We start from the raw sequence: 19,250 nt of genomic DNA on the forward strand, positions 1-19,250 counted from the left end.
CCTAATGAAATCGCTCACCATTTTCCGCACTTACATTAGCTATATTTTTGGGTAATATATATATATATATATATATATATATATATATATATATATATATATATATATATATATATATATACATACATACATATATATTAGTGGTGTACAGTTTGGTAAAGTTTTACAAAATTCATGAACATCACGAATACCCAGAAGTTTTAGCATGACGGAGCACCCTGTCACAAGGCCAAGCATGAGAACAGGGTTAAGATCATTGGCCTCTGGCCTGGTAACTCACTTCACCTCGATCCCATTGAAAACTGCTGGAATCATCTTAAAAACAAAGTTCAGAAACTAATCTCTTATTTCCAGATGATTTACCAGAAAAAATTAAGCAGGTATGAACTCAACTTATGAATCCTGAGAATTAAAGAAAGCTAATTCACTCTATTCCTACCCTCTTAGCTAATTGTTTGAATGCTAAAGGACATCATACTAAGTATTAACCTCAAGTATTAAATTCATAAAATATTTACTAATTTTTCAAACATATTTTTGTCAATTGTCATTGTTACTAATATATTTTGATGAAATAAATGAACAATTTAATGAAAATTTTGTTTTTTTATGCAATGTTCCAAACTTTTGATCATGACTGTATATATATATATATATATATATATATATATATATATATATATATATATATATATATATATATATATATATATATATATATATATATATATATATATATATATATATATATATATATATATATGTATGTATATATATATATATATATATATATATATATATATATATATATATATATATATATATATATATATATATATATATATATATGAGGTAAAATGATAATGTTTAATCAAAAAACATATGTTTTTAGGATTATAAAGATGTTTTTCAACTATTATCACTAGAAAATGTTTGTCATCAAGCGTTGTTGCAATATGCAAAGGAAGCAGCAGATTTTTCTACTAAGTACCAACTTCCACATCACAATTTTGCAAAAAATCATTCTGGAAAAGAAGATGTTGCGATGTTTGATTTCACTTCAATTCACCAAGCAGAATATTCTTCAAGAATTGTTGAAAGAAAAGGAAAGCGTTTACTACTTTGTATTGCTGGAGATGTTTTACTAGAGGTATCATCTTTTCATTTTATGTTGATCTTTATATGTATTTATTATCTTTTTTATATGTATTTATTATCTTTTTTTTCAAATGATTTTAATAATGTGCTTTTAATGTATTTGTTGAAAATTAAAATTCCTAAAATATACAAATATTTTTTTATTAAATTTTTTTTTATATTGATTTGTTTAAACAATGATATTTTACAGCCATTCTGGCCTACAGGTTCTGGATGTGCACGTGGTTTTCTTGGTGCTATGGATGTTGCATGGATGATTAAAGGATTTAGCTCGGGACATGACTCAATGGATTTAATTCAAGAACGTGAAAGTATTTTTAATATACTTTCACAAACAAAACCAGACACATTAATGAAACCTTACGAAAAATACTCTATTGATCCATTTACAAGGTAAATCAAATTTACAATTTATTTCAACATTTAATAAATTCAAACTATTATGTAAGGTATTTTACAGTATAGATATTTACATACTAAATATATAATTTTAGATAAGAGATATTTTAAGTTTTAAATCTCAAGTTTATCATTACTTATATAAACTGGTGCTTCTTTTTAAAATATTTTTCAATATCATTGTTGCCAAAAAGATTATATGGAATATAAATATAATCTTGACAAAGAAATAGCATCGTTTTAGAAGAAGATAGATTACTGTACTAATAATATGGGTGTGGTTAGTGCAAGAATAAACCTCATGTTGTGAATCTAGGTTTTTTTTTGTATTTTTACCTATAAATACTTGTGCTACATTTTTAATTGTCTTCACTAATTCAAAAGTATATTTAAAGCTATATTTTTTAATTATTATGTTTACCAAACTATATTTTTCACAGTGTACATAAGAACTCGGCATGCTGCTAGTTTATAACACTGTGCAAATGGTACCGTAGTTTTTAAAAAAGAGAAACCAATGGATGCAACATAGAATTGTTAACTTTTTTACGAGTATAAAAAAAAAAAAAAAGAAACCATTATATAAGGTAGGGAAAAAACTCATGTAAAATTGATTAAACCCTACTTTGTTTATAAGGTGATCATTCTCATTTGGCTTTACAATAAAAATTTTTGATTTATTTAATTATATGTTGTATTTTGAGCCCTATACCATTGAAAATTTATGTATTTTGCTATAAAAGTTGGCATACAGACACTTGAAAGTGTCTTGTGATATGTTTGTCAATAATTATGCTTGTGTTATATTTGTTAATAATTATGCTTGTGATATATTTGTCAATAATTATGATTGTGTTATATTTGTTAATAATTATGCTTGTGATATATTTGTCAATAACTATTACAAGCAGTCACTCACTTTCACTGTAAGACAATAATAACAAATGTCCATTACAGTTATAACAAATGATAGTTGTTATAGAATAATATAATTTATTCTAGAAATATAAAATAGAATATAAAAATGAATTACACTCTAAGAAAAAATCCTTTATATTCAACAAACTGCATCTGTTGCTATTGCACCAACAGATTTTCAGTTATGTTAGAGGATTAAAATTTTAACGGATTGAAGTTCTTTGACATTAGTCCATTAAAATTACGGATTTATTCTGATCATGCAACAAACAATTCCTTAAAATAAAGGAATTATTACACTATTTTTGTTGTTGTTTTTGGCTTTTGCTGTTTTGTTAAAATAAAGGATTCAATATGTCTTTGTAGTGAATAGTTTATTATTCCCTTTATTAAAATTAGAAAGATGTTAAGCCAGATAGAACTGAGATTTCATTACAAAATAGTCTTTATTTTTAATATATAGATTAGTTTATTATGATATTCAACATCTGATACAAGCAGTACTACTTATACAAACTAACATGATTGGGAGAGATTTTTTAACAAGCTTTAAAAAACCTTTAACTTTTAAATTGATAACTAATTAAATATTTATAATGGTTTAATTCAATATAGAAACTTTTAATTACAATAAAAATTAAAAAGTTTAAATAAAAATATAACAATTTTTTAATATATATTTTATTAATACAGTTATTATATTTAAGATCAAACAATATTATATAAAAAACACAGACATTTTATTTTTCGATTTTTAATACTGCTGTAAATTCGTATGTGTGTGCATATTTCAATTCCAGCAACCTGTTGTCGATTCCTTAAAGATAAACAAACCTTAAAATACAATAAAGAAAATATGGAATATAAATGATATACTATAATATAAAATGAAAATAAATTTTTACTAATAACCCTGTAAGAAACAATTGTTGCTAATTCTTTATTTCTAAATTGCTAATGAAAATTATGTTATTTTATTATTTCTAGATTTCAATATATTAAACAAAAATTATAACCTATCTGAAAGGTTTTAAAATTTTTACATACGTCAGTAGTTGGCAAGAATAAAAGTAAATAAGTCTCTCACCTTTTTATTTAATAATAATAAACAGGTTAAAAGTATTAATATTAGAATTTAAATTTGATACCTCATGTCTGAATGCCACATGTCTAAAGTAGCAAGTTATATACAAATATAAACAAGCAATATATAAACTTAATTGTAACTAACATAAAAAAATTGCAAGTATAAAAAAAATAGTTTTACATCTAATTTAAACTTACAATGTGATATAGCATGACATGTGTCTAAAATAGCAACTTAAATAAAAAATTATAACAGCTTTAGCTGTACCTAGCCTAAATAAATATCCATCAAAAAAAAAAAAAAAAAAATGCAAGTAAACATTTAAAAAATGATTTATTTTATAACTGATGAAACTTGTGTTGATATTGCATGCCACATGCCTAAAATAGTCAATTATAAACAAGCTCATAAACAAGCCATATGTAAACTTAGCTGCAACTAGCCTAAATAAATATACCTATTAAAAGAAATGTTAATATTTTTAATTTTAAAACTGTTTTAAGTTTACTTATATATAACTTGTGAGTTACTCAAAGTAATATTACCCTTTGCAGATAATTCTGAAAAAGTTTCATAATTGAAATTTCCAAGTTAATGCATGTAGTTTATTCTACATCGTTGAAAATGTCTTCTGTATGATCAGTTTGGGTTTTAATTGTTATTTCTTCATCAGTGATATATTAATTAAAAAATGACAGAATACTCTAATATAGTCATAGTAACAATAATATATATATATATATATATATATATATATATATATATATATATATATATATATATATATATATATATATATATATATATATATATATATATAAGGGTGTCCCAAAAAACAACATTTTTGAAATATGCAGAGACCACCTTAATGTGTTCTATCTAATACAAAAACACTAGATTTAAAATTTTTTTGAATAAAAAATATTTTAAGGGGTCCCTCAAGACCCTCGAATATTTAATAAGTCTCTAATATTTTCAAAAAATAAATTTTTCAAAAATATGTCAACCTGGTACTCAAATGAAGCAAAATTATATAAAAATTTCAAAAATAATATATATATATATATATATATATATATTATTTATATATATTATTGTCATTACTTGTTTCACCATCATTAGGTTTATCAGGAAGTTTTCTGATCAACTTACTGATGGTGAAACAAGTTGTTGAAGAAAAAAATTAGATAAGTGTTTTTACTTATCTAATTTTTTGATGTATGTAAAAGACCTTTATGATGTCTTAAACAAAATTATTTTAAAAGTAATAATAATAGTATTGATAATAATAAAGATTTTTTTAAACCCTAAGCAACAATTTAGTGTTAAAGAATAAAGCACAGTCAACTTGTCAAATTTTTTTTAATAATCTCCTTGTTTATTTAATAAAATAATGATACAGTTTAATTTTGAATAATAATCTATGTGTAAAGTTTATTTTATATAAACCCTTTGTATATATAAAGTATCTTTATTTATTTGTTGAAATTTCAACAGGATGACTTTTGAAATAAGATTTTGTGTAAAAAATGTTTTAATATTTATAACTAATAGTGCATTTATTATACAACAAAATAAATTTATAATGAACAAAATAAATTTATTTTGCTGTGTAATAAATAAAAAATATATAGATATAAGTAAAAATAATTTTTAAAATTTTTCACTACTATTAACAAATCAATGAACTCTGTGATGTATACAATTAAAATAATGGTGATTTCTTACCTATGCGTGTATTAAAGAAAAGTCATTAATTTTGAATCAATCTTTCATTTAGTCATTTATTTATTTTTCATTAAGTTAAAAATACTATTATTATTACTATTTTTTTATTAAACTCACCTCCCCAAGACTCCTAACCAAAAACTACAATTTTTAGAAAAAGTCTTTTCCCATCCACTAATAGTGCTCCATACAAAAAAAAAAACTAGATTTAAAGTCTTTGTAAATAAAAAATATTTCAAGGGATCTTAAGACTCTTTAACATTTAATCAGTCTCTAATATTATTTTAAAAAAAAGTTCTTCAAAAATAAGCCAACCTGGCACTCAAATGAAGCAAATTTATATAAAAACGATTGTTCTTGACCTATTTTCAAAGAACTTTTAAAGAGGCCCCTCAAGGGTCTTGAGGGGCCTCTTAAAATATTTTTTTATTCAAAATCATTTTAAATATAATGTTATTTTTTTGTATAAAACCGTTTTAATGGTGTTTTATATTAGAAAATTATTACATATTCACTTTTCCATGCCTTATGGGGCATTGATTGAGATGTCTCTTTTTTTAATTATTATTTTGTAATATTTATGTTAGAACCTACTTTTAACTTTATTATACTGGTACTATCAGGAAAGTGGTGGGTTTTAAACTATTTTAATATTATGTAGACCTTTATCTGCAGTAGAAAAAATATATAAAGATATTTATATTTGCTGCAGCCAATTTAGGTATTTTTGACTGCAGAGTTTTCAGCCAATTTTTGGTATTTTTGACTGCAGACTGACAGATCTTTTAAGAAAAGATTAATATTGAAAAATATACATTTTTTTTTGTAATGTCCTTCTTACATAGATGCAGTTAGATCTGGCCACACCCTAACCCATCAGTTTATGTATGCTCTAAAGTATCTTTCCTGTGTATTCATATTTCAATTTTTATTATGGAATTCATTTAATTTTTTAGAATGAGAGTTTATATTTCATTTTATATTTGATATCTTATTTACATCATTAGATATCCAAATTTAAATACTCGATTATTCAAAAAAGAACAGATTGGACATTTAATAGATAAAAGTGATGGCAACTTTAGTTTAGAAACATTACATAAAAGCGAAGAAAATAAAGTGTCCAAGATAAATGAAGGTAAGAAGCAAATAATTTAAGTTGATTTTGATATTAAAAACTTTTAACCATATTAAAAAACAGATTATTTTGAAGTCATCCTAAATAAGTTTTATTTATAAAGAAACATAAATTTAAAATTATTAACACCTATTAAAAAGAATTGTTTATTAAGATACAGGTACTAAACAATTTAGATTTGTGACAAGGAAATTTTTGCCAATTAGTTTCTTAAAGAGCCAGTGTGCTCCTAAACCCGAATGTCAGAAGAACAGCATAGAACTTAGTATCTGTTCAGATATTTGACATTTTTCTGTTTGGAGAAAATTTGAAAAAAAAACCTTTAAACTGTGTAAGATATAAGCCATAAAAGTTTTACAACATAAAGCATAAATGCTTTAACTTCAAGAATGTTGTTGCAATATTTGTATGTAAAATAAAATACCTAGGATTTGTTTTGATCCCTGATATGCATGCAAAAGTATGCATTGTAGGTCTAATATATTTTTTTTTCATTACCACGTCAAAGCAGAATCGGCCACTTCAGCCATGTAGGCTTACTTTTTTTTTTGTTCTAACCCTCCCTTAACCCTTTTACTATGATAGATTAACAGAAAGTATAAAGAAATAAGTTGTTTTCACTTTTTTGACTTTTAAATTGTCCACACATGAACCAAAGTGCATCTGCTGCGTGGAAGCAATTTCTTGATGTCATTAAAAGGTGATCTTTACCTAAAAAATTTTATTCTCTTGCTCAGGAATAACATTGAAATGTTAGTTTGTTGAAATGTTCTAGAAAGTTCTGGAAAACTATTGTTGAACAACAGCTATTTTCTATATATTTGAGTTATAACAAGAAATATACACTTTGTACCTAGGAACAATAAAAAATAATTTTTTAAACAATAAAAAAAGTTTAAAAGAAATTTTTTTATAAATTTATTAAAACTATTTACAGTACCCCCTCAACATTTAATGTCCCCTCAAGATTTAGTAAGTCCTCCAAATATATTATTGTCGTTATTTATTATTGTCAAAGTTATTGTCAAATGTTGTCATTTTTTATTTTAAATAGTTTTATTTGCATAGTTTGTGTCTTTAATATTTCCTGCATTGTATGTTTGATATTTTGTATTTTTTGATATTCATTGTCTACATGTACCAGTAGATTAAAAACACATACATCTTTAAATACTACATGAGTAAACTTTCAGCCCAGGCCCCCATGTATTCAATTTAATAGTAGTCTCCATAACTTTATCCTTGGTGACAAGTTAATGTAAAAGTTTTACTCTTTTTATTTGAAAATGCCATAATAGTAAATCTAATTTAATTTTTTTTTTTATGGGTTATAGTTTCTCAATTTTATGTTTGCAGTATTTCAATTCTAGACAATGCTAGACATGCTCTTTCATCTAGGCTTTTTTTTTTTTTTTACAATGCATAATGCATTTTTTTTTTTGTGCATCTTTTTTACTCAGTGCCATAAATGTACTTTTTAAGAGGGTCACTTGATTGAAAGTAGGAAAATATAGTTTTCAATACAATAACAGTGTACATTTTCAAAAACATAAAATATAACAAGTTCTAAAAAGTATTCAGTTAATTATATACAGAATATATACAGACTTGGAATAACATTGTGTCCATTTCTTTAAAGACTTTGTGAGACTTTTTTTTTTACAGCAATGTAATTTGATCAAACAGTTACATGATTTTTTCTATTTTTTTCTTTCAAAATAAGAAATCAACATGGATCTATGGACAATAGTGTTCTATATTTTTTCTTTTGTTTAGTTTCCTTTGATAAACCGGTTAACTGAAATTTAACCAGGCACTTCTGGTAAATTGAGGACCTTTTTCCAATGATCCATCAATGGATGATTAGGAAATTTTTATCAATTGATTTCTAAAATTTTGCTGAATCATACTGCCTTTTTGTTAGTGTTACTTAAAATTGCAATCTCGGGGTTATTTTTGTTAATCTTGTTAATCTTGGGGTTATTGTTTTTTTTTGTGCTCACACTTGTTTTTTAGGATTATAAAAAGAAAGATTGGAAGATTTGGTATCACAAGTGCTATTCATAAGAAATGTATGCTGTACTAGAAATGTATATGCTGTATATGCTGCTTGTTTAAACTTAATGGGGTACCATTTACACCACCTTTAACAAGTTCTAGAGTTTTAATGTGATGGAAAAATGTTTTTTCACTTAAAATGCTTCCACTTAAAGTTTCAGAACAATCAAAATTTAAAAAACTCTCTTTTTTAAAGAGTTTCTGTTTTGTTTTTAATAAAACAAACCTTTTCTTTTTCTTGTCTGGATATAATACTCAAATGTTCTTTTTTGCATTTTTGACTATTCGTCACAACTTTTTTTGGAAATGTCTGCTGGCACCCCCCTAAATGTGTTCTATATAATAAAATAATACTGGAATAAAAATGTTTTAAATAAAATTTTTTTTGGGGGTTGCTATGGACCGTTAAACATTAAATGGGGCCCTAATATTATCAAAAAACAAAGTTTTTCAAAAGTATGTCATACTGGGTCTCAAATGAAGCAAAATTGTAAAAAAAGTTTCAAAAACATGAATCATTTTATAAAAAGTATCAAGAAAAAATCTAAAATCTTGTTGAATTTCCTTTTTTCATTTTTAGTTACAAATGCTATTTTTTGTTCACTAAAATCTAAAATAATAATTTATTTATAGTAGTTGATAGTTTAATAAATCTAATGATATATAATATTTAAATATTTTATACTTTTTTCACAAATTTAGTTTTACTGGAATTTACTTTTTCAAATAAGCATTAAATAATTTTCAAAAAATTCATCACATAAAGTTTATCATACTTTTTGCAACTGAATTTACATTTTTACAGTTGACAAGACAAATTTCTAATATTTATTTTAAATTCTCTTTTTATTTTAATAATTTATTTTTTTATTAAGGATTTTATTATAGGTTTAAAAAGCCCATAAAAGTTTAACAAAAAAAAAAGAGAAAGTTAAAAGTTCTAGTTATGGAGGGTTTTTTTTATTACAGGTTTTTCTCAGTGGTTGACAGCATTTTATTATAAACTTTTATAAACATTTTTTAATAATAAAATACAACATGGTAATAATTATGCCATACTTTTTTAAAGTAAGTGTTGTATTAAGCCTCACTAAATCTGGATTTTACAATTACTGAGCAATAATGATCTTTGACACATAAAACACATGTTAACTTGAAAGAATATTATTATGCAAAAAATATTTTAAATAAAAAAATATATTTTTTTAAGCAAAACAAAGCGGAGTTGATCCAGATACATTGTTAGCATGGTGTAAAGAACAAACACATGGCTATCCTAATATAAGCATGACAGATATGAGTGAATCATGGAAGAATGGATTGGCTTTTTGTGCCATTGTAAACCGTTACCGCCCTGACCTTTTGTAAGTATGTATGTATGTATATATATATATATAAATATATATATATATATATATATATATATATATATATATATATTTATATATATGTATATATATATATAAATATATATATATATATATATAAATATATAAATTGTTATGTTGTAATTGATGTTTAGTTGTATCAACGCTACTGTTTGTGCCATGAAGCTTATTCTTAAATGAATTAAGTTGGACAGCAGTCTTGCAAGGATTATTTTTGGAATACCTTCCTAATAATCTATCTGACTTTTCAGTTGTAACTTAAGGTTTTCTAGAGCAAGGTTTGCTTTCAATAGTTTTGTGCAGACAAAATCTTTTCATAATGTGACTTATTCCTGGTTTAGAAACATTGTAAAGTTCAGAAATCTGCCTGTAAGTTCTTTTATTTCCCACAGATTTTATGATTAATTCCTTTATTTCCTTTGAAATTTCCTTTGCTTTTCCAATGCTTTTAAAATATTGCAAATTAATTGAGTTATAAAATTTTATAAATATTTTGCCAATTAGTTATACTTCATTGTCTTTGAAATATCTCAAAGTAATTAAATTATTAAATTTCACAAATATTTTGGTCTTAAATTTTGCTTTTGTTTACAAAAACATGGTTTAATTGCGGGGTATGATACTGTTTCTAAACTTTTGCATGGAAGCTTTTTCAAAAAAACTATTAAAAGTTAGTTTACCGTTCAATTTTACAACTTTTGTGGTTTGTATTTTAAATTGAAATAATATAGAGCACATTTGGTAAAAATTCCAGCTTATTTAAGAAAGTTTGTGAAAAGTTGTGCAGTAAAACCTAAAATTAATACATTAGACTAAAATTACCTCTGCATTTGAAATAGTATTATAATGCATTTGCAGAAAATTCTTTATGTTCAGCTTTTCCACTTGTTGAAACATGCATGATTGTAGAAAATGATCTTCTCTAAAGTGGTTTTTATCTAATAGCGACTTGAATCGTTGTGCTAATACACCGGATTATAAAAAAATTCTTCGAGACACTGCGTCAAGCATAACATATTTTATGCTTGTTTACATATTTGACATATTTGAGAAAAAGTGGCCAGGACTCCATTTAAACACAATTCCAAACTACTTCCATGTATTGCATACCTATGAAAGGTCATTAATTCATTACTAACAAAGCACTTATTATCCTGAAAGTTTTTGTTATAAAGCATTTTTTTCTTTTGAAATGCAACGTTTTTTTCAGAAAAGTTAAGATACGAAAGTATTTTGTCACTTAGTGTAGGAAAAAGATCTTGTTTGAATGCTATAATGCCATTTTCTTTTAACTAAATCACATATTTTTTTAACACATCTTGTATGTTAATAGCTGTAACTGCTTCTGGTACTAGCAAAGATGTTTTCTCAAATATAAGAGATAATGTCTTAAGGCTTGATATTATTAGCTGTAACTGCTTCTGGTACTAGTAAAAATGTTTTATATATATATATATATATATATATATATATATATATATATATATATATATAATCAGTATTCAATAAAATAACACTTATAAAAGAAAAATGTTCAAATGTTATTTGGGTTTATTATTAAAAATAATGGATTTAGTTGATCAATTAAATTTTATGAAAATTTAGGCAGTTTGAGACAATTGAAAGTTGCATCAGGCTCTTTTATGTTGATACAGATGTTTTTTTTTTTAAAATTTTATTCATCTCCCCAATCCTGGCAAGGCCACTACAGCCAAGAAGTCTTTTTCATTGTGGTCACAACCCACTCTTAACTCTTTAACTTGAAACACAAACCTTGATATACAAGACTGCTGCGCCGAGAAATAAGTTGAGTGCAGTACTACCTGGGCATCGTGGGAATCAAACTTTTGAAGCAGATAAAGTTAAAAGTTTAAAAGATACGAATGTTGCATTCTCTGCTTTCTGTGAGAGTGAATTCCTACAAGTTCTCACCCTATTTGTAAAGGAATTTTTATATTCAGTGTTTTACTATTTAGGGTAAAAGTTTATTATCTCTTCCAAAAATGTTTCTTAAACTTGCCTCATTTGAAATATTGCAACTGTTCCCTTTAATGGTCTAAAACCAAACTGCATGTTATGGATAAACACACTGTTTCTTATTTTTTTTCGAAATAATCTTTTTTTTAAATTTTTTACCTGGTCAAGCAATTTTATTTCTTTATATAAACCACCTTCTTTGCCTTTGTCTTCTTTCTTTCAATCATTTGGGATATGACACTCACTGAACACTCACATCCCTAAAGCCTTCAACATATCAGCTAATACATCAAAAAGACCAGAATGTATGTATATCTAAATAGCTGATTTTACTTCAGTACAAAATCATTTCAGAATATTATTTAAATCAGTTCTGTTGGTCTATTAATCTTATTTGCTGCATCTTCTTAAATCTAATTAAACTCTTTATTTAGTGATTTTACTTTAATGATCTACTATCATTGTTTTTTACCTTCATTTTTTTAAAGTATTTTTTCGTCTAGTTCTTTGTATAATTTACTTCAGCAACATTCCTAATTTTCATAACTATTTGCTTGCACAGCACTAAACACTTGATTTCTTTTGTCCTTTAAATCTTACTACATAATTTTGCTGTGGAATCTGAAAAAGCATGCTGTGAAAGCTCAAATTGTTTTATATCATAACTTCAATTTCTGTTGCTTTTAATTTTAATTTTTATTATGCATTCTGATAGTGGTATACAGGTTTTGTTGTATGCATTTATGTAGGTTACCTACGTGTTCATAACCAAAACAGCATATGTACATTACCTACATGTTCATAACCACATAGTCAGTCTTTTACACAAACAAAAAAATCAATGACGCTGCAATCTTCAGACTTGATAATTTGTTCAAACGCGTTTTATTCCTAAAAATTTTAGTACATGACATCATTGACTTTTTTGTTTGTTTACATAGTTGATCTTTTACACAAACAAAAAAATCAATGATGTCATGTACTGAAACTCTTAGAAATAAAACGCGCTTGAATAAATTATCAAGTCTGTAGATTGCAGCGTATATTATGCTGACTTTTTGGCCTACAACAAAACGGAGAAGGCAAGCTTTGACTAAAGTAAAAAAAGTTTGTTTTGCTTGGTATGTATTTATTCTTTTCTTTTAACCAAAAAAATTTAGCCCAAACATTTTTTTTTATCATTCTCTTTAATATGAACACAACACGTCTCAGAGGTTGGGATCGCTTTAAGTAGGCCTTTTTTTTGTGTGAATGTTTTGAAAATATTCTTAGCAATTGCCTTTCAACGCTGCTTTTTATGTTATATGCACTATTTCTAAAAATTCTTGATGTAAAAACTTTTGAAAACATGTTTACTTTTAAATAAATTTATTTATTGTATACAGAGATACATTAAAAACAGGTTGTTTATTTATATTGTGTATTATATAAATATTTCATTAGTATTTCTTAAATTAATCTTAAAATAAGTTTTATTAAATATTTTTATTTAGAGATTATTCCACATTAAATTTTAAAGAAGTTGAAGAAAATTGTGCAAAGGTCTAAGTTTCTACTTCAAAAAAAATTATTTTACTATTTCTACTTTAAAAAAATTCAAATATTTTAAAGTAAAAGTGTAATTTTTTTATTATCATTAGGCATTTGCAATAGCTGAGGAATATTTTGGTATCCCTCCAAAAATATCTGGTCATGATTTAGTTAGACAAGCTGTTCCTGATAAACTGGCTATTATAGCTTATGTATCACTTTACTATGAAGCTCTTAAAGGAGAATCTCCTGGTATGTTTCAATGTTCATTGTTTATTATAAAACCAATCTTAAATGTTCTCTCAATGTTTGATTGTTCTAGCTTCTTCTAAGCAACCTAATGATGAAAAAGTGAAAGAAAAAGGTTATCGGAGTGTTCCTGGAAAAAATAAAATGTCAATTATCTCACGGCTATCAAAGGTAATTAATTTTCAAAGCATTTTTTAAATATTTAGGTATATTTATTTTGTAGATAAATTAGTTTTGAGTAAAATTATTCTTTTACTTTTTTAATATTAACTAGGCTTTGGAGTTTTTAATTAACAAATTGTTTAAATATCACTTTAAATATAACGTTTTGATAATCATCTTATATGGATGTCAACATCACAACACTTCTACTACTGTTTTTTTAGTAAAAAGTTCTCTTTAAATAAGTTTTAAAAGGGTAGTATGCTTTTACTTTGTGTGTAACTTGTTTTTTTTTGTGTGCGTAAAATATTCTTTTAAGTCTTTTCTTAGCTTTGCCTTTAATACTTTTAATCAGGTGTCTTTATAAATAGTATTTTGCTGAAGAATATTTGAACAAATTTAAAATTAAACAATTAACAGAATAACCAATAAACATTGCAATTAACAGTGTAACTAATAAATTTTGCAATTAATAGAACAACTAACACATATCACACATATCTTTTATTAAAAACTATTAAAAATTTTTATGATAAGAACTCATATTTTTAAATATTCTGTTGTTTGGTTTCATTTAAAGTAATAATAATGCATAGATTTAGAGAATACTTTATAAACATTTTTTTAGAAAAATAATGCAAAAAATTCAAAGAAAACTAAAGATAAAGATCTATGTCTGGTAAAAAAAATCATATTTATTATTGTTTATTTTTTAAACAAGCATTGTGTATGTGTAAGTTTGTGTGTGCATGTGTGTGTGTGTCTACATTCTTTTTACTAATTTATTATTGATCTGTTTTTTAACAACATTGAGCACCCTATTTTGTAGAATACACTACATAACTTATATATATATATATATATATATATATATATATATATATATATATATATATATATATATATATATATATATATATATATATAAAAAGATCCCACTACACACTATTTTGTAATTTTTAGCGAGTTTTTTTTTAATTTTGTATTCAATGGCTGATGATTGCCGTATAGGCATGAAACTTAAAGTACCATAGAAAAAGTTGTTTTTCTTCTTTAATATATATATATATATATGTATATCGCTCTATTTGAAATATCTTTTTAATATTGAGCACTCTTTTACCACTATAAGTTTTGTTTTATTATTATAATACAAAACAGCCTTAAATATCAATATATATACATATATATATATATATATATATTTATATATATATATATATATATATATATATATATATATATATATATATATATATATATATATATATATATATATATATATGTATATATATGTATATATGAATTATTAGTCTAGACTTTACTGAATAGTAATTGAAGCTTTTTAACTAAAAACAAAAATATTGATCTTTTACAAAAAAATTTTAACAATAATTGTTCTCGATTTTTTTCTTATAAAATGATTATTAATTTTGAAATTTGTATAGAATTTTGTCTCACTTAAGACCCAACAAGACATACTTTTTAAAAACTTTTTTTTTAATTAATATTATGGACCCTTTAAATGTTCAAGAGTTTTGAGACACCCCTAAAAATATTTTTTTATTAAAAAAACTTTTAAATCAAGTGTTATTTTATCATAAAGAACACATTAAGTTACTTTAATATATAATGCAAAATATTAATTGATTTCAAATCTTTCTCCTTTTTATTTGATGCACATATGAACTTTATTATTGATAAAACTTAATTATTGATCCCAAATTTTAGCTAAAAAAACCTTAAAATCATTTAAATTATTGCAATTTACTTTTTTCAGTTTTTCCAACATTTAACCCCATGCAAAGAAATGGGTTCAAATCTGAACTGCTGGCGGGCCATTATGACACTAGAATAAAACAAGAGAAATTTTTTTCACACCATACTTGAACGGTTTTTGATTTATATGCATTGAGCTGAATCTTGCTGGAAGGTATATGGATGATCACCAAATATTTTATCCACATGAGGTTTCACACAAGACTTCAAAATGTCATTTAAATAGAGCTGCTGGTTGATTTACCTCTTTATCAATAAATTTTAGTGGAAGTTTTCCTTCTTTGGAGAATGCACTAAAAACCATAATTCCTGATGCACCTTAGTATGGAGGAATAGCTCCTACATTACGTGGGATCTCTTGCAAACTTGGTCTATAAACCCTATTTTTTTGTTTGTTAAAAGGGCACATCATTTAACACATGAGTATCATAGACAGTATCACTAAAGATTCTTCGTAAAAACAATTTCTCTCCATCTGGTACAAAACAGTGATAGCTTCTTGTTCCCGGAACTGTGCACATCCCTTCATAAGTTGACATCCCGTCAAATGTTGTTTCATAGTTATTGATATCATCACTTGAAAGATAAAATATGTTAACACCTTTGATGTTTTTTTGAGCCCATGTAAACAGATCTTGTGGTGTGAGAATCTGATTTGTAATTGCTGCTCATAGACTAGCTTTTGCTGCTTCTCTTTTTATAGTACCTCCTATTCCATCACATGGACTTTTGCCATGTGACGTAGCAAAGAAGTGATGCTCAGCATTTATTTGGTGATCTACAATGTGATAAATTAAGTTTATTAGTTTTTATAATGTGACGCAGCACCATCACTGAAGTATTTAACTTTATTCACTGTGGGTAGTTTGATTTTGATCATAGGGAGCAGCTTTGTGAGAAAACAATGGACTGCTGATTGGTCATGACAAAGATGGTCAGAAATTAAACAATAGCATTCACATTTAAGGTGATCTTTTTCATCTTTGTAATAAACAGCAAATGGGTGTAGGGTTGCTTGATCGGCTTGCCAGTAAAACTCTTGTATAGCATCTTGTACAAGAAAGCTATAGTTTTCTGCAAAATCCATCAGAATAATGCAGGTATATTGGTCTAATGTTTGTTTTGCCTCTGATAAGTAGGAAGACTGTGCTTCTTTGATAAAGTGGTGGTGACAAAGGTCATACAAAGTTTCACTTTAAGTTTCAATAAATTTACTAATGCTTGTTTGGACTGTAAAAAGTGCAGTTCGGTCAGTTGACACCCATTGTTTATATGTGATCTGATCATCAAAATCAAAATCATTCTTTTCAAACACATTTTCTAAGTAAGTCTTCAAATTTATTTTACCTTGGCAGTTGGAACATAGATGAAACATGCAGTTTTGAATATATATATTACAAACACATACTTTCATTAAATCTTTGTGATATATTAAATGGCTGTTAGGAAGAGCAGAGCACATCAACTTAGCATTTTCAGGCCTTGTTAAGAAGCGCTACGCAGCTCGCATTTTGCTTGCGAAAAGGCGATTTGCCTACGCGTTCAGCAGTTTTGCGCTACGCAAAAACTTATATCTTTTAGAATATTTAAATTATCTTTTGATTACCGTTAACGTGACGTTTATTCAGAAGAAATAAAGTCGTAAGTAAAAGCATTTAACCGCAATTGTAAAATAATAGATTTTTTTGTTAAAGAAACAGTTTGTTTCATAATTTTTTTTTTGCTATTAAAAATTAATTAAAAAAAAAAAGTGTTTTACGTTTTATCTTAAGGAATTAAATATATAAATTCCTTTTAAATATAAAAATTATTTTTAGTCATAATAAGTTTAAAAAATGCACGATTTATTTTGATGTAAATAGTTTATTAATAAGATATTTTGTTTATTGTTAATTCAATAACGTAAAGTTTTAATGACGTTCATTTAATTTACGAAAATAAATTATGATCACGAATATGTTATCGGTAACTGATAAATAACAAAAAAAAACTTTATTGTTTAAAAACATTATTAAAAAGAGTTCACAAATTAAATAAGAAAAAATGTATTAACAGTTAATAAAATAACCAAAAACCAAATATAAAATCATAAAAAAATAAACAAATATTTTACGTTTCATGAAAAAAATATTTTTTTCAAAATAAAATTTAGTTCATATTTGAAGAAAATAATAAAAATGATTTTTTTAATAAGAATTTAGATTTTATTTGTAACTTTTGTTATAGTGAGAAAAAAACAAACTGTTTGTATGATTTTTAACGCGTTAATAAAATAACTTTAATTACAATGCGGTACTTGAAAAGACGCTAGTGATGCAATATAACTTCTAACGATGCAAAATATATTTGCTGAGTTGAGTTACTTAGAAATGCGCTACGCGTTTTCGCTACGCAGCGAAATCTCGTAACAAGGCCTGCATTTTGATTGTAAGCATATACACAAACTGAGTGGCTTCCATTACTATCAACAGTAAGGCACCACTTTGGCCTTAGTTCACAGAACTTGCGGAATCCAACTTTGTGTTCAGGGTATAACTTCCTAAATTCCAGATGAATTTCTTTTAAACGAACTAATATCAAGCATTTTTGTTTAAGAACTTTAACATTATTTATACGCACAGAAACAAAGTCTTTTTTTCCTAGACATTGTCTAGTGTATTTGTCAGATTCATATATTTCAATGACTCTCTGCTTATCAATATCCTTCAAAGGATGTCCTTTTTTAGCCTCAAGTTTAGCAAGTATTCCCTTTTCATTTTTCAGTTTTCTGGCTTTCTTAACAATATGGTCTGAAACTGAAAAAGCATTGCAACATTTTTTAATTGACCAACTATGGGGAGTAAATGTTAGTAACTTCTTTCTTTTCTTCATTCAAACTGATTTTTCCTTTTTCCTTTATTGCATCTAAAAGTTTGTCTAAATCATTACAGTTAATGCACTTTTGCTTTTTCTCAAATATTATTTCTTTTGGGTCTACATCCAATGCTGATGCTACTAGGTTTGTCATACTTGTTTCCAGTTTTTTAACTTTTTGCTTTCCATATTCTAATTTGTCACGTTTACTTACATTTTTTAGAGGAGATATTTCCGGTTAGAGGCACTCTTATTTAAAACTGTCTTATTTAGGTCTGAAGAACTAAACTCCTCATCATCAACATCTTTGTCTTCATCTTCTTGACTAAATTTTCCTGTAATTTGTTCAAGTTTGAATTCATTCAAACAATTAGTGCAAAGTTTTTGACCAGGTTTGATCTTAAGTTGACTTGCTGTTAAAATGTCGACTTTACACAATCCCTTAATAATTTTTTTCTTGTGGACTTTAAACGGATCATAACAGTATTTTTGAAGCGCTTCATATCTAGAAATATAGGCTTTTTCATTGTGAAAACATATCTCCTCATTTAGTTCAAAAGTGTGTCCAATTCTTTGAATTAAAACTTCAACATTTGTGTTCACAACATCTTTTAGTTTTATTCTTCCAATCATTCTACAGTAATACGTTTTGTTTCAATCTTCAATTAAAACTTTCCCCACACAACATTTTTCTGTCATTTTTTGCTATTTTTTTATTTTTATTACTAATCTAAAAAATTTAAAAAAGATATAAACATATTAAATCTTAAAGAAACTAACAAATATCAGACACTGATTATGACACTGATTATGTAATTATTATTAG

The 19,250-nt window shown here is 25.4% G+C and overlaps 1 protein-coding gene across 1 annotated transcript in view; it reads left to right on the top strand.

Moving 5' to 3' along the window:
- The window catches only part of LOC100203435 (F-actin-monooxygenase MICAL3), a 71,371-nt gene that overhangs the window by 18,404 nt on the left and 33,717 nt on the right, over positions 1-19,250 (top strand). Inside the window, exons 4-11 of the mRNA XM_065813350.1 lie at positions 893-1,150; positions 1,349-1,551; positions 6,298-6,428; positions 9,697-9,850; positions 13,345-13,393; positions 13,492-13,633; positions 13,704-13,801; positions 14,421-14,471. Of these exons, the coding sequence (XP_065669422.1) occupies positions 893-1,150; positions 1,349-1,551; positions 6,298-6,428; positions 9,697-9,850; positions 13,345-13,393; positions 13,492-13,633; positions 13,704-13,801; positions 14,421-14,471 (1,086 nt within the window). The remainder of the gene's footprint in view (positions 1-892; positions 1,151-1,348; positions 1,552-6,297; positions 6,429-9,696; positions 9,851-13,344; positions 13,394-13,491; positions 13,634-13,703; positions 13,802-14,420; positions 14,472-19,250) is intronic.

Source organism: Hydra vulgaris, chromosome 12 (assembly GCF_038396675.1).
Source record: "Hydra vulgaris chromosome 12, alternate assembly HydraT2T_AEP".
Taxonomy (NCBI): domain Eukaryota; kingdom Metazoa; phylum Cnidaria; class Hydrozoa; order Anthoathecata; family Hydridae; genus Hydra; species Hydra vulgaris.